The following is a 16,380-nucleotide window of genomic DNA, read 5'->3' as shown; positions in this document are numbered from 1 at the left end:
AAGGAAGAGAGGGGACCTAATTGAGGTGTACAAGATAATGAGAGGCATAGATAGAGTTGATAGCCAGAGACTTTTTCCCAGGGCAGAAATTGTTAACACGAGGGGTCATAACTTTAAGCTGTTTGGTGGAAAGTATAGAGGGGATATCAGAGGCGGGTTCTTTACGCAGAGAGTTGTGGGAGCATAGAATGCATTGCCAGCAGTTGTGGAAGCGAGGTCATTGGGGATATTTAAGAGACTGCTGGACATGCACAGAAATTTGAAGGTTTATACATTAGGTTTACCTTACATGAAGGGCCTGTTCTGTGCTGTACTGTTCTATATCCTAATCCTACAGTGTGGAGACAGGCCATTTGCCCCAACAAGTCCACACAGATCATCCGAAGAGTAACCCACCCGGAAATATTACCCTACTGTATTAGACATTTACCCTGGACTATTGCACCTAACCTACACATGCATGAACACTCTGGACGACTTAGCAAGGCCAATTCACCTCACGGCACGTCTTTGGATTGTGAGAGGAAACCAGAGCACCCGGAGGAAACCCGTGCAGACACGCGGAGAATATGCAAACTCCACACAAGTCACCTGAAGTTGGAATTGAACCCAGGTCCCAGGCGCTGTGAGGCAGCAGTGCTAGTCACTGAGCCATCATGACACCCCACGTCTGACACAAAGCAGCCAAAATTGCAAAAGTAAAGATGAAAATATTGATATTTGTGGTGTTACATTTTTCTGAATATTTTCTAGGGTTATTTGCTTAATTATGTTTTGAGGGTGAGGGGAAAAAAGTATTCAATAACTATTTTTTGCTTTTATCTTCCAATAATGTACATTATTATTTTTCTTATTAACATTTTAGTGATTTCCGTTGATTTTGTGCATTATATACAAATGGGGCAGGAGCTAATGGGAGAAATTTGACTCCTTTCACTGGAAACTACTGATACTTTACAGGCGGAATGGCTTCTATCTGTACCACAATGATACAGAAACCATATCTCCACTGTATTAGGTATCAGGCACAAATATCTGGAAGGAAGAACAACTACATGCATAGTAATTTGAAAATCAAACCAAAACTTCTCGCTCAGATAATCTTTCAATGCCCTCTTTCTATACCACTGGTTCGAGAAGAGTCAAAGCATCTCTGTATAGATCTACAATATACCATCAAGTCTTTTGTTGTGAAACAGAAGATAAACTTTTCATTTAGACCCTTGCTCAGAGTTGCAGCCCGAGAAACAATTCTCCTTTTGATCCTTTAAGTCAAATGTGAAGTGAAATGCAGGAAGAAACGGGCCTATAGAAAGCGTTTACACAATAAACAAAACTCATATGAGACTGATGTCATGGTTCTCTGACACCGTTTCTTTGGGTTATGGCACGTTTTACTGAAGGCTTGGTGTGTAACTGGTTCTGTGGGCATGGGCCTTATAACTTCATGTCTTAATGCACCTCTGTCCTTTCTTATGAAAGGGGCCCACGTTTTCAACACAGTTAGTGTCTATGCAATCATTCAAATTATTTTAGGGGTTTGTTTTTGACAAATCTGAATTGTTTGGAGAATTTGAGTAGGAGGTCAAGGTTATTTAGAACAATTATATTTGTTTTTATGCACAGATTGTGCAATTTAAGAACTGTCAGAAATGAGGTGATGTTATTTGATGTGTAAAATGTACCAATGCAACATTTTCACTTCCCCAACACAGGCTCGAAGTGTAGTTTGAATGGCTTTAATGGCAACTTAGCTCCAACTTTATTTCGCAGGTAGTTCCATATGCTCCTGCCAATGATGAAAGCATACTTTTTTCTGAATTTAATTTATGTCCCTTTTGGTCCAGTTTGAAATGCATCCTACATTTAAGTTTGATCTTTATCAGTGCGGTCCTGAATTATTCCCTGCTATTTACCCAGAAAAGCTGAAGTTTCCTTTATCTTCCTAACAGCTCATTCCATTTAAATGCTGATCAATTTCTGGTATTATTCTCTCGAACATCAATGTTAAAGACAAACAAGCTGCTACCACTAGAAGATTTAGATTTTACTGGGACTTTATTACAAGGCTTCCTGTTCACTCAACTCAAACTGCAAGAGACCCAGGGCAGGGTCTCACAATAAGTGACATCTTTCTTCACTTTCCAAACACCTTCTCTAAAAATCACTAACGTTTGCTCTTTGAATTTTTCAAAACAGTTTTTGTCATCATTTCATTTTACTTCCATTTGTTTTCAAACACATTTGTTATTTTTGGGGACTTCCTCTCAACAATAGCTTGCATTTATTTCAGCACCTTTAATGTGGAACATCATGTCAAAGTGATCCACAGCAGCGCTGTAGGTTAAATTAGTGTCACTTGAAAGACATAGATGGTGTGATGGGATGACCTAACTTTTGCCAATGAGATTGTGTTAAAGGAGGACATGACAACTGGACGATAAGAGATATAAAATTGAAATTCCAGAGCACTCTGTGTGGCTTTAGTGGGTAACATGAATGCCTTTAAATAATGAGATTTTGGATTTGATTTCTGCTCCAGGGCTTGAGTGTAAAAATCAAAGCTAGCATTTTGAGATAGCGTTTTGAATGAAACGTTAAACTGAGGCTCCAAGTGGCTGAATGGTTGGGTATGATCTGACATTATATGAGTGGCAGGGAATTATTCATGTTAATCAAGATCACATATAGAGTTTAACCAGATGCTTCTGCCACAACATTTTTGCCCCTTGAGCTGTTTTTAACCATTCTACTCGCCAAGCCTTTACATATTATTCATCTTGCTCAGATATTTATACTTTGACATACAAGATATCTTCTGTGGTTGATTCTACTTGAAACCCATTTGTCAGTTATGAATGTTATAAATGCTGTGTAAAACCAAAAAAAAAAGACTGACTTCTGGTTTTCCGTCAACCTGTGACATTTGTCCTTCCTGGTTACACCCCATATGTTTTAATCATTTAGCAACTTATTATTTCCTCCTTTAGCCAAACTCACAATGCGAGATCTGTTAATAGAAGACTGCTTCTGAGAGACATCTTCCATTGATAGCACCTTTAAGTTCACCTGTTGCAGATGCAAAAGGATTCCTTATTGGGTCACCATTTGCTTTCATGAATAGCCTTAGAAAGCTATATTTGACTTTGTGCTCAACAAGTGAATGTAAATAATTAAAACTTGACATTCCAACCTGGGCTGTCAGTATAGCCAGATAATCATTTTGCACCATATGCTATTCTAAACATAACACTGAGCTGTGCACAGTGACAGATTTAAAGTTGCTTGTTTAATTATAGTAGTCCCACTTCATATTCAATTCCATTGGCCTGAAATGAAGGTGGAGCTCTTTTGAAGTACTGGTGTGCCAAGAATATTCTTGCAGTGTTGTGCTGAATCTCGTGACTTGTGCAAGAGCTGGTTTGTCCAAACCCAGAGGCAACTGTGACAAGAGCAGCTGTCCAGAGGTTATGTGAATCTGACCCTGGTATGTTCCAAGATATCGGATCACCATGATGGCCTAGGCTTTAATGCTTCAGTATTAACTCTGCACCAAAAGGAGAAATTTCCCAGCAACTGGCACTGTCTGGGAGGAAGGCCCTACAAGCTTCACTGCTGCTACTTCAAATGGATCAATGCAGAATGCTGAAAAACTATGGAAAAGATTATGTGATAGGTCTTACAATGAACAGGTACAAGCAAATGGACTCTTTCCATGGTATGCTTTAATAAATAGCTTTCCTGTGTCAATATGTTGAGAAAAAGAACAATTTTTATTTTGTCAAGCACTACACACAGGTTGCACAAAATGATTCATGAGAAAACCCTGTGTCCACGTAAGGTGCTTTGGAAAGTTAATTTGTCTGAACTCAGTTTTCAAATGCTGATAGATCTGCTAGCCTAGGCTAACAGATCAGTGTTATTTTGAGGTTGATTAATGAAATTTCAGGATCCACTTAAGTAATAATTAGAAAATAATATACATAAGATCACCTTCATTGCAAGTATTTTATGACTGCACCTGACCTGGTTAATGTGTAGATTATTGTTGAAGGTGCATTGCAACAACATTGGGAGTAGAACCTTTTCAGGACAATCAAGGACAGTTAGAGACACAGACCAAAGGTGGCCAATTAGAGCTAAATTGAAAGCAGGTTTATATGGTAGGCCCATGGCCATCACACCGTATGCATACAACTAGCAACTAATGGAGACTTTGAATCAGTCTGGGCACTGTAAACATCCAAAACACACCTGGCTGTGATATTTAAACAAATCTATTAAGAGGATTTGTACTTGGAAACCTCTCAAATTATTTCTAAGAACAGAAATAAGACATCATGTCACATATATGAAGCCACTGTGCTGAACGTAACATTATGATCCACTTCACTCCCTAAATGCAAAACAGCATTCCTTTAGATGGTTTGAAGGAGAGAGGTTTGTTCACTGGCTCCCATTGCATCTTCACAGCATCACCCACACTGGGGAAATCAGAAGCAAACTTAAGTTGAGATGTGAATGGAAACGGATTAAGTCACTAAACTCTACATTAGAATCAAGTTCTCACTTATGTAAAAATTACCAGATTGATATGGAACAAATACTTGTGCTGACTGATTGCAAAGTGGTTTCCTCTAAGCATCTGTTGGCTCTTATCTCTTTCTGACTGTCTATTTGCAATCTGTCTTAAAGTGCCATGAGTGAGGGAAGGGGAAGAAGGGGAAAGCAAGTGTGTTACATAAAATCGAAGATCTGTTCTTAAAAGTTAAAAATGCAAGGTTTGCTTTTAATTCTTTCCCACAGTGAATCGATGAATTCTCAATGTGCCAAGGGTTAGCTGTTTAAGTTTGAGTTGGTGCGTTTAATGTTGAAAACATAAGTTTGTGTGACACACCAAATCTGTGTATAGTTTGAAAACTCTCACCACGATATTTCTGAAGGAACATTTTAGCAAGTTCAAACATTAAAATTAATAGAAATATAACCAATAATACTAGAACTTACTGTGCCTTGGTAGAGAGGGCGATAATCAGAACGTCTTCTCGATAGGAATTCAGATATGCACAACACGTGTAATCCAGCCTGTCTTCAATAGCTCCAGTTGATAATTTGGGATTATTCAAAATAAATTGATTTAATTGAAAGCATTTGAAGCTAAATGTGACCACAAGAAGCTCTCACAGGATTTCATGCGCCACTAACTTTCAAAAACGACCTGCTTAACAGAACAGCAGGAAGTGTGTCAGAATGAGGTTGGAAGAGAAGTTGAGGTTTTATGAGTCACTTATAGGCAATGTCACAAATTCTGTGCAGCAGAGTGAAATTTGCCCCAACTGCTCTAGAGTCCACACAAGCATCCCCTCATTTTTTGTCTAACCCTAGTAACACATCATGATGAAGGTTCATGACATTACTATTACTTGGAAAATTTGGCTTTAAAGTGGACAGAACCATGTATAATTTTAAGTTTGGTTTTTATTTCTATGATGTGTGTGTTAGAAAGGGAAGTCCTATTATTAGTTTCATTGTTTGAGTTCGGAGAGTGATGCAGAGGTTTACAGGCATTTCAATGAGGTTTTTAAAACTTTGAGGAGATTAGTTCAGTATTAATACAAGATTGGAAGATTTTTTTTTAAAAAAAGGGCTATTGCATAGCCATAAATAATTCATATTAGAATCCAGTTGCAGAAAGACATGCCATTAGGAAGGCCAGTGAATGGGCAGGTTTCCTTTCATGGCAGTGCATACATTTCCTTCAGAGAAAAAGGCTTAAACCAGCATTGGAGTTTAGCAGGTCCTAGAACAGTCAGAGCATGAGAAGATCCAAAACCAAAAGGCTGTACAAGAGAAGGTTAAACACTTTAGGAAGTGTTATCAGTTTAAGGGTCCTATGATGAGATACAAACAGACATCCGCTTGCTCCCCCACCCAACCCGCTTTGTCAACATGATTAAATACCAACATCTTCAGTTCTGAAGTCGTTACTGGACTGACAGATCTGCTGTGTTTCTCCAACGTTTTCTATATTTTATTTCAGATTTCCAGCACCTGCAGCATTTACTTTTATTTTTGATAGTGATGGTATTTGTTCATTGATTCCACATCCTCTGACTTTAACCAGGAGTCGAACATGAGAGGTCTCACTGGGGCTTCAGGTTGCTGCCTTGGAGCCAGTTTTAAGAAAGTGAAACAGGATCAGGATTTTTTTGGTTAGTTCAGAAAAACACAGCAAATTTTGAAACTCAGTTTGTATCTGAAGTGTTAAATTCCAGCCAGTTAAGATGACGTTCACAAAGCAGCATCATGCTCCAAAACCTTATTTCCAGTCTTAGTCTAGCTATCAATGCCATTTCCAGAGAAAATACATAACAATCCCTGACAAGATTGTAGGGGAGTTGATAAAACAAACATCCACTAAATGGGCTCCTTCCATCTATATTCTTGAAAAGTAATTGCATACTATCATTTCATTTTGTGTCTCTGGTTTTAATAGCCTAGGGCTTAGTTTAAAAGTCAACAGTTGCTCCCAAATACAAATATTATTGGAAATGGCTGCTACAATGTGCAATTGCATGCTGTATCTTTGAAATACTCACTCAACCACTGAATGCTCCATTCAAGTGTGGAGACATTGCTAATTTTCATTTATGCCAAAAACGAATATGGAAGCAAGCAAAACATGAAAACCAAATACTCTAAGTTATATTCTGCTATCATGATATCAGTTGAGTAACAGAAAGCAGAGGTAACTATTAAGTGTATGAGTAGTGTATGTCTAACCATCTAAGCGGTAAATAGGTAGGAGAAAACCAGAAAAATCACAACTGCATGCTTTCGTAATTTGCAAGCGTTTGTAATCCCCTTCTTGTAGGCCCCAGTCACCTCTAGCAAAGATCCAATAGAGACATGATGGAATGAATGACCTTAACTTTGTAAGATGGCTCTATGGATTGCAGATGAAGAACAATAGAGAAATCATTTTGCCCCTCAGTCCAAAAGCTCTGTTACAATTTGGCAGAGCTGGGAACACAACACAAGGGTCCTCCTATAACATCACGCCACATCATATAGTTGACTTACTCATCAAACTATCTAGGGATGGGTCAAGAATTATTTTTAAAAGAAGTGATCATTCCCCTTCCACAGATTAGCTACATTCCATTCCACTACAGAAGTGAACCACCCTAGTTTGATTGTCCCCGAATAGTGCACACAGTATATAATACACATTTCACATGAACAACCTATTGACTTTCCATGAGGCAAAATCAGCACTAAATAGGCATTTAAAGGAGTTCTGGAAATAATACTACTTGCATAAGTAATGTTTTTGCCACCACATCTTTGGACATCACAAGGCTATATAGCTCCATGAGACTCATCATTGATAGTTTTATATTGCTGATGCTTCAATGAGCAGTTGCAAAGTCTGATGTGGAACTGAACTATTTAGAATGTGTTGCTGTGGTACATTATCTGATCACATTACTGCATGTACACTACATGGTCTATTAAACAACTACATGACCGACTAAGGTGAGAAAGAAGGGCTCCAGAGCCAAACTGCTCATTTGATATTATTTTGATGGTTGAGCCTCACTACAAACTTTAAGCAAGCTGTACACTGGTTTTCAGTAATGATGGGCAATACACCAATTTACAACTCCAAAAGCATGGTACCTACTTGCCTATCTTGGATCAGTGAGAGCTTTCCTGTTGCCAAGTCAGAACAGCTGAGAAAATGCATATTCCTCAACCAGTATCATTAAAATGAATGATAGGAAATAATTACCCAATCTGTTTTTGGAACTTGCAAGTAAATTGGCTGCAGTTTTGAGAAAACCTTCCCACTAACCTTCCTAAGTAAAACACTCAGGTGCACGTGGTCACAAATGATGCTACATAAATGCAGATTCTTTCTCTAGAAACTGATGGCATTAGTTGGCAACTCAGTATCTTCTGAGGCTATAAACGAAAGGGTGAAAACTCAGACCCTTGTCAAAGACTTCAACCAAAAAATTCTGAATCTTCCTCAGCTGAGTGTTGACCACAGCTTAGATTATCTTAAAATATAAAGATAATCAATTCAATTAATTTACAGTGGATTGAAGTAGACTAATGAATGTATGACACCCCTAACATGTTTACAATACACTGACACCTCTTCGGTGTCTGGTGACTTCTGATCTCAGTATCGTCTATCATGCTAAGGGAGAAAAAAAGGAGAGCTCATTCTCACTAGTTTTGAACTTGGCAAATAATAGTTTCATTATTCTCACCATTCCTGAACAGTGTGGATAAATTTATCAAACTCTATTTTCAAAAGTTTGGTAAAGGTGCTAACTCTGGACAGGATTTATTTCATTGATTTCTGTCTTGACCTAAGATGCCTATTTGCAAGAAAAAGCTAAAGATAGCCTTGGAGTACAGTGCGCAGCCTGTGTACCTAAATTACATAGAATTTGACCAGCAAGAAACTGGATATTTCAAACCCATAAATAAGAAAAAAAAATAATTAAAAACAGACTGGTTAGTCAGCATCTAAAAAAAAGGGTTAACATTTTGAATGCAGACCTGAGCTAGATTTAATGGATTACTCAGCTCAAAGTACACCGGTCAGCTCCAATTACCCAAGGTCTATGGCTGAAAGGTTATCTGTATTTCTCAGGAGATAGAACTGGGTAAATACTTGGGAGAAAAAAAAAATTGCTGGGGAATTATGGGGAAAAGAGTAAGCAGTGGCACTAACTGGAATGCTACAAACAGAGTCAGCACAAATTTAATGAGTCAAATGACCTTATTGTGTACTGTACTATTCTATGGCTAATAGCCAGAAATGCAACAACCAATTATTTCACATTGTGGGAAGAGGGTGAAAGAGAGGTGGCATGGTAACTAGTTTAAGAGGAAAACAAAGCAATTACTTATTAACAGAATACCAGACCAAGGTATTTTTCAGATGGGAATATATATGGACTTGGAATAGTTGGTAACGAAATGAACATGGAGTTGAACTGCTCCAATCTCTGCAACAACATTGTTAATATGAATGCACTGACAATACTGCGACACAAAGTAAAGATAACATCCAAAATAAAACTATAATTGTTCACTTCTGTTATTGGTGAGATCAGAGGTGTATTTTAGCTTCATCACCTCCCTTCACAATTTGCCTGGGGTGAATATCGCAATCCAGGGCAAGCTGCACAATCACCTCATGCAAAAAAATCCCTTGCCAGCACAAGACATAGCACAAAAAAGCAAGTAGCTAGAATGAAGACCATTTAAAAATCCAGGGGAACCAGCTGGAGCTATCTTCACAGCTCATGGAGTGGAACACAGGCTCTTAACCACTTCCACTTGGCATGAGTTTCCTGTGCAATGACTCATCAGTTAACAATTTGTTCAAGTGCAAGTTTCCTGTGAAGCATTGGGACTTCCTCTTCAGGATCCACGGTCTTCTCCAGTGGCTGAGCTATGGTGTGCCAGCGCGACAGGAACGGTCGAGCAGCAGTTAATACTTATCAATTATACTATTGATAAATTGAGGACTTCTCAATCCTTATTCACAAAAATAACACATTTTATAAAGATTTATGAATGAAACTAATTGAACTAGTTTTAAAAAGATGAGGTAACACATTACAAATGGGAAAAATCAGATAGATGGAAAGCTGGAAGTTTGTGAATGAATTGTGTATGGATAGTAAGAGTTTGACTTTGCACCTTGCAAGCAGAACTTTTACCTGGCATTAGATTTCCCTATTGATCTAAACCACTCAACCAGCTTCTCACCCTGTTTTCTTTGGTCTTTGCAGCCAGTGGGTCCCTCATTACCAGCTATTTCAACCTAATTTTAACTTCCCACTGACCCCTCTGATCAGCCCTCAAAGCCTTATTAAACCTAACAGTGCAGAACAACTTCCCAAACTGCAACTCATCCCTTCTCCTCCCACACTAAACATACACCCTGCATTTTGCTTCATTGACTGGTTTCTTGAAAAACCTGATTCTCCTAGAACATTCTAATTGCATCTACTTTGACCTCAATTCCCTCCATGTGACATGCAGTCTTCCATTCCTACTGATAGTAATCAGATTCACATCCTTTATCCTGAGGATTACCAAAATGCAAAAAAAAAATCATATCTATCACAGTTCTATCTCCCAGTAATTACATCCTCTCAGTAAACTGGGCTAATCTTAAAGTTCTCTTCTCTGAATGCCTACCTCAATGGTCACTTTCGACATTAACTCTTGGAATCTGCTTCCCAAACTGAAGTATCTGGGCTACCCTCATCCTTAATGCCTCCAAACCATCCTCTCCAGAGGTCCATTCACATTATCGTTTTGCTAACTTCCGATTCCACTATTCTTTAACCCATTAAACTAATTTCTGTGGAACTTATACCCTGGATCCGCTCCTGACTGCTCCACTCTCATTACCAGTGTCAATGGTTTCCAGATATTAACACCACTGTTGGATTGACAATTCTTTCTGAAATGGCCATCACACTGCTTAAACAAAAATGCTTGACAATAATCCTCTTCAATTACAATTCAATACTATCCCCCCCATTCGTTTTCATAATTCTCCAAGTTAATTATCATCCAGATCAATTCTCACCTTGGCCTGTAGATTTTAATCATACAGATTTATCACTGGTCAATTACAGAGCCCAAAACTGCAGCTATAACATTTGTCCTCCCAGATCTTTCAAGTCAATTAATATTCCATCCTCTATCATTGCTGTCTCATGATCCATCCCATTTCAACTTACTAAAGTTTTCCAGTGCCTTTTTTCTGCACGAATACTTCAGGATTGTCAAAGTTACACCCTTGACATTTGATACAATCCAGATGAACACTTGGCATGTACCTCTGCCATGCTCAAGGTCTACTAATCTCCACTATGTTCTACAAATGTGTATGTATGATCCAGGAGCTTTTCAAATACAATACTGGCAAAACTACACTCATTCTGCTCATACTCTGTATCAAAGTTGGACCAAAATACACACCATACCCAAAGTTGTGTATCTGAGAGCCTCAAACATTACATCATAATCATCCATAAAAGTGCTGGAACCAATGTGCACCACACTGTTTCCTGGTACTACCTGGCTGAACGTACACGAAGAGAGCGCAAGAGAGCGCGCGCGAGAGATGGAATATCAAATGTAAGCATTTTCTAGACAATACCTCCTTCTGTATTTAAGAAGTTAGAATAAGCCACATAACACCAGAATGATTTTATAATCAATGTTTTATCTTTGCAACTGGAAGTATATTTAATGACACACCACCATTCCTTGCTCTATAAGAGCTGAACCCATTAAGTGTTCTTTAATGGTGCTGGTACACTTGTACATGGAATGTGTAGTCGCTTTTAAAAACCGGTACCTGACAGACGAGACAGACAAGCCCGTATAACCTGGAAATCACTCTAGTATTAGAGTAAAGCACACCTTTATATATGCATAGGACTTGAGTTAAGAATAAAAAAATTAATACTCATATGTTTCAATGTGGAAAGCGTGAAGATAAAGACAATTGCCACCTTTGTTAAAAATCCTGAAAATAAATTCTATTTAAAAAAAAGTGAATTGTGTTTCCAAATTCAAATTAAGTTAGTCCAGTGAGATAGGAGGAAAAGGAGGGCAATTTGATACTGGAATGCTGAAGGGTGCTTCCACCAATGGCAGGGTAGCGAGGGTCAGAGTTTTGGTGACTGAAGGATTGCCGATAATCCACACCAGACAATTGTACCCCCATGATAAAGCATAATACAGGCTTCAGATAGTGATCTTGGCCATCTGATTCTCAAGGTTGGCAATGCGCTCGTTTTGGCTGGCGACAGTGGCTTTCAGAGTTTTAACCTCTTGAAACAACTCATCCAACTTGGATTCGGAATTCTAAAGAAGAAAAAAAAGAGTATTTAATCTCCATTTGTCAGTAGTGTTGGAATTGAATCAATGTTGACACAAGACAACTTTTCTCAACATGGCAGAACTACTTTCAATTGCACATTCCAGAGAAGACCCAAATTCTACAGTTCTGGAAATAGAAGAAAGACCAAAGTGTACACCCGGGTGGAAGTAAGGAATGAGATGCAAATAATGGAATATAAAACTAACTTGCAATGAGTATCAAAGTTAACAGCAAAAGATTTAATAAATATAGGAACCATAGAATCCCTACACTGCAGGGAGAGGCCTTTCGGCCCATTGCGTCTATACTGACCATCTAAGAGCATCCAACCTGGACTCATCCCCTCCTCGTATCCCCATAATCCCTCATTTCCCATAGCCAATCCACCTAACCGGACTGTAGGTAGTAACCAGACCACCTGGTGGAAACTCCACACAGACAGTCACCCAATGTTATAATCAAACCTGGGTGTCTAGTGCTGTGTGACAGTGATGCTAACTACTGTGCCACTGAGTCACCCAAACATGACAAGAAAGCAATGGTAAATCTGTGCCTATTCAAGGTGAATGCAGGTCAGACTTTAATGGATAATAATTACATGAGTGATTGTTAAGTAGTACTTTGCACTTGTATTCAATTGCAGAAGATGACAAATCACCATAGAAATCACCATATCCATGTCATGGTTCTTGTATCTGCTGCCCCACTTCAGGTAAATAATTCTAATATAATGGGGATGAGATTTACTTTTTCCCCCAAAATGATTGAATGGAGTCTCCAGTGCATGCATTTTTTTAAAAAAAAACTGTACTGTAAAATTTATGTAGTAAAATCAGTTTGGTTCAGCAGGTTAAAGACCAAATATCAAAACTGGTTAATCCACCTGATGCAGCTGTTGTTAAATTTCCAGTCAGAGTCATACAGCACAGAAGCAGACCCTTTTGGTCGAATCAGTCCATTCTGGCCATAATCCAAAACTAAACTTAGACCCTCTGCCTGTTCAGGGCCAAATATCTCGCCAAACCTTTCCTATTCATGCACTTATTGAAATGTGTTTTAAATATTGTAACTGTACCTGCATCCACCATTTAGAATCATACAGATGTACAGCATGGAAACAGACCCTTCAGTCCAACTCATCCATGCCGACCAGATATCCAAACCCAATCTAGTCCCACCTGCCAGCACCCGGCCCATATCCCTCCAAACCCTTCCTATTCATATACCCATCCAAATGCCTCTTAAATGTTACAATTGTACCAGCCTCCACCACATCGTCTGGCAGCTCATTCCATACACGTACCACCCTCTGCGTGAAAAAGTTGCCCCTTAGGTCTCTTTTATATCTTTCACCTCTCACCCTAAACCTATGCCCTCTAATTCTGGACTCCCCGAGGGAAAAGACTTTGCCTATTTATCCTATCCATGCCTCTCAATTTTGTATACCTCTATAAGGTCATCCCTCAGCCTCCGACGCTCCAGGGAAAACAGCCCCAGCCTGTTCAGCCTCTCCCTATAGCTCAAATCCTCCAACCCTACATGAATCACTAAAAATAAAATTGCCCCTCATGTCCTTTTTAAAATCTTCTTCCTTTCACCTTAAAATTATGTCCCCTTGGGCAGATTTGAAGTCCACCACCCTAGGGAAAAGACACCTGCCACTCACTTTCCCTACAGTCCTCAATCTCCTTTGCTCCACTGAAAAACGTCCCAGCCTCTCCTTATAATTCAAACCCTCCATTCCTGGAAAAATCCTGATAAATCTCTTCTGAAGCCCCTCCAGCTTAATAGTATCCTTCTTATACAAGGGTGATCAGAACTGAACACAATACTCCAGAAGAGGCCTTCCCAACATCCTGTACAACCTCAACTCCTACAATCAGTCACAATGCTTTTATCACTTCCATCTATTGTATTAGTATTATAAAGTAGGCAGTATTGTTGCATTATTTAATAGTTAAAGACAAGGCAGAGGGCCTGGTGTTTACATCTGGCATAACTAATTAGCCGTTACGCTATGGGGCCCAAAACTCCGGGAGTTTCCTGATTGCTAGTATGTGGTTAAGCAGCAGGATGGAAGCTTGTCAAAACAGAAACTTGCAGCTTTTAGCAGAGTGGCTGCACGCTGAAGTGAAATGAAGCACTGCATTAACTGAGAACACCTACTTCAGTTACTTGTTTTGGAGTGAAGTCAAATTGAAGTTCAGTTTCTACTTGTTGGAGAAGTGTGGTGTTCAACATTGAACAATACCCTTACTGAGGTCAAACCAGTGGAAAGATTTAGCATAATTTTCTTGTTTTCATCTGCTATGCCTCTATTAATTAAGCTACAGATGACACGTTTTTAAAAAAGCCTCCTCACATTATCCAATCACCCTAAAATAAGACTTCAGTTCCTTGAGCCTTAACTTTAGCAGGAAGCTTTCAAGAGCACATTGCTATAATAGGTCCTTGGAAGGTCTGACTGAATTCTACTATTAGGTTTGTTCAATTGATAAAGACAGAAGCTTTAAAAAAGACATGACCTTGGTGGAGGGTGCAAGAGCAGAGGTGACAGGAGAATAAACACAGTGGAAGAAAAGGCCCAGGACAGAGCACAGCACTGGGACAAATATTCATCAATTCTTAATGACCAGTAAAAGCAAATCAAGGAGCAACGTCACAGAGCTTCACGTTTATGATTAATTGGTGAATGTTATTTTTTTTGCTTGCGTGGATGAAATTAAAATTTCATTTCTCTAATATAGAGGGGCGTTGTATCTCAGTTCGGTCAAATGTCCATCCTGTGCCATAGAAGATTTCTGGGCTTTGGGAGCTTGAGCTGTGGTGGGGGTTGACAACCAGATGGATAATGTTTCAACTGATATTGATCCTGCAGCTTAAGAATCTGTAGGCAGAGAAGGTATTAATGATAGCCAGGGAGACCAGGAAAACAAGGCAAGGAATCTCCTGAGTGTACCTTGCTTTCTAACTGGATTACAATTCTGAATATTTGGAGGTCCATGGTTCCTTTGGATAGTACAGCCATACCTATTTCCACTGCATGATCAGTAGCTCAGTTTTACAACAGGATGGAGTGGGGAGTGGTTAAGGTGCAGGTGAGATGGAAGAGGAGAGTTGAAGAGAATTGAACAGGTAAACAGACAGCTGTTACTGCAGTCACAGTTGAGGCTCCAGGATGAAGTTCCCTCACTTGGCTAGGGACATGGCTAGTTTTTGAATACAGGTCTTCAGTACTGTTACTGGCATACTGTCAGGGCTCAAAGCCTTTTCAGTAACCAATGTCTTCAGCTATCATGTACTTACTGCATTGACAGAGGGCCCCTTCATGGGAGTACTACCACTTTCAGTTTTTTTGTTCTGCGCAGGCTTGTCTAAACGGTTCCTCTGGACTTTAAACTCTCTGTTTTTCCCAGGTACATAGCCATCTTTCAGGGAGACAAGAATAGGGTCCTTGGTTTGTCCTTCAAACCATTCTTCTGCTTCCAATGCTGCTTCTGGTCCAGGCGTATCAGGGTATAGATCATCCTGATAAAGGTCAGACTGGAAAGGGAAAAACAGAAATCATTTTTCAAGGCAATAAGAAATTAACAGAAATAAACATACTTCAGTAAAGAGCCAGAATTGTCAAGATTTATGGGATATTCGAAATGAATGAAATTAACGAAATTAACAAGAGTACAAACACAGCATAAGTTGCACAAGCAAAGCAAATGCTTATATTGGAAATCCAAACTAAAAAGGACACAAACGCGTTAAATGGTGTCATGACGTTTCTTCTGGTATGATTTATTGGGAGTTGTGCGTTACAACCAGCCCATAGTCGTCACTGGCTCGGTGGCAATGGTGTTGAAGAGCTACCTTGAAACCTCTCCGTTCGAGTAGCGTGATGTGGAATGGAATGATCACCTAGCTTCTGTTCTACCATACAACAGTATTAGGATTGTTAAAAGTACATGTAAACAGCAAACTACCTAATTGGTTAAGGGGTTACATCTGGATAACCTCCTCCTATTAATAATAAAAAGAATTGTTGGAAGTCTGAAACAAACAAAAACACATACTGCTGGAGAAATACAGCATCCGAGGACAGAAAACAGTTAACATTTCAAATCCAATGACCCTTCAACAGAACTTCGCCTACTAACCCCAACATGTTGTGGGGGATCTATTCATTATTCAATTACATATCCATGAAATGTGCAGAGTCCTATGGAGGAAACATTCATCTCAACTCAATAACATTCCTGTTGCATACAAAAGCAAGGGACTCAAATCAGGGGAAATTTACAACACAAGAGATTGTTATCATGTAAGAACTACTTATTAATGCTCTATTTTACTAACATTGAATATGACTGATGAATGGGATGCCATTTTTCTTGTCTGGAACAGTTCATTGTTCCATTCCTTTAATATTTTTAATAGCACAAATGCTCTCTACA

The 16,380-nt window shown here is 39.1% G+C and overlaps 1 protein-coding gene across 2 annotated transcripts in view; it reads right to left on the bottom strand.

The window, feature by feature from the left end:
• Window positions 1-11,252: 11,252 nt before the first annotated feature.
• Window positions 11,253-16,380, bottom strand: part of coro1cb (coronin, actin binding protein, 1Cb) — a 172,991-nt gene continuing 167,863 nt past the window's right edge. For both annotated transcript variants that reach the window (XM_043715528.1, XM_043715529.1), the window contains exons 10-11: window positions 15,242-15,478; window positions 11,253-11,919 (exon numbers count right to left, since the gene is read on the bottom strand). In XM_043715528.1, coding sequence (XP_043571463.1) covers window positions 11,800-11,919; window positions 15,242-15,478 — 357 coding nt within the window. In that variant the 3' untranslated portion in view covers window positions 11,253-11,799. The remainder of the gene's footprint in view (window positions 11,920-15,241; window positions 15,479-16,380) is intronic.

This window comes from Chiloscyllium plagiosum, chromosome 25, assembly GCF_004010195.1.
Source record: "Chiloscyllium plagiosum isolate BGI_BamShark_2017 chromosome 25, ASM401019v2, whole genome shotgun sequence".
Classification (NCBI taxonomy): domain Eukaryota; kingdom Metazoa; phylum Chordata; class Chondrichthyes; order Orectolobiformes; family Hemiscylliidae; genus Chiloscyllium; species Chiloscyllium plagiosum.
Note: the sequence above shows the minus strand (reverse complement) of the source record. Positions and strands in the feature narration are given on the sequence as shown.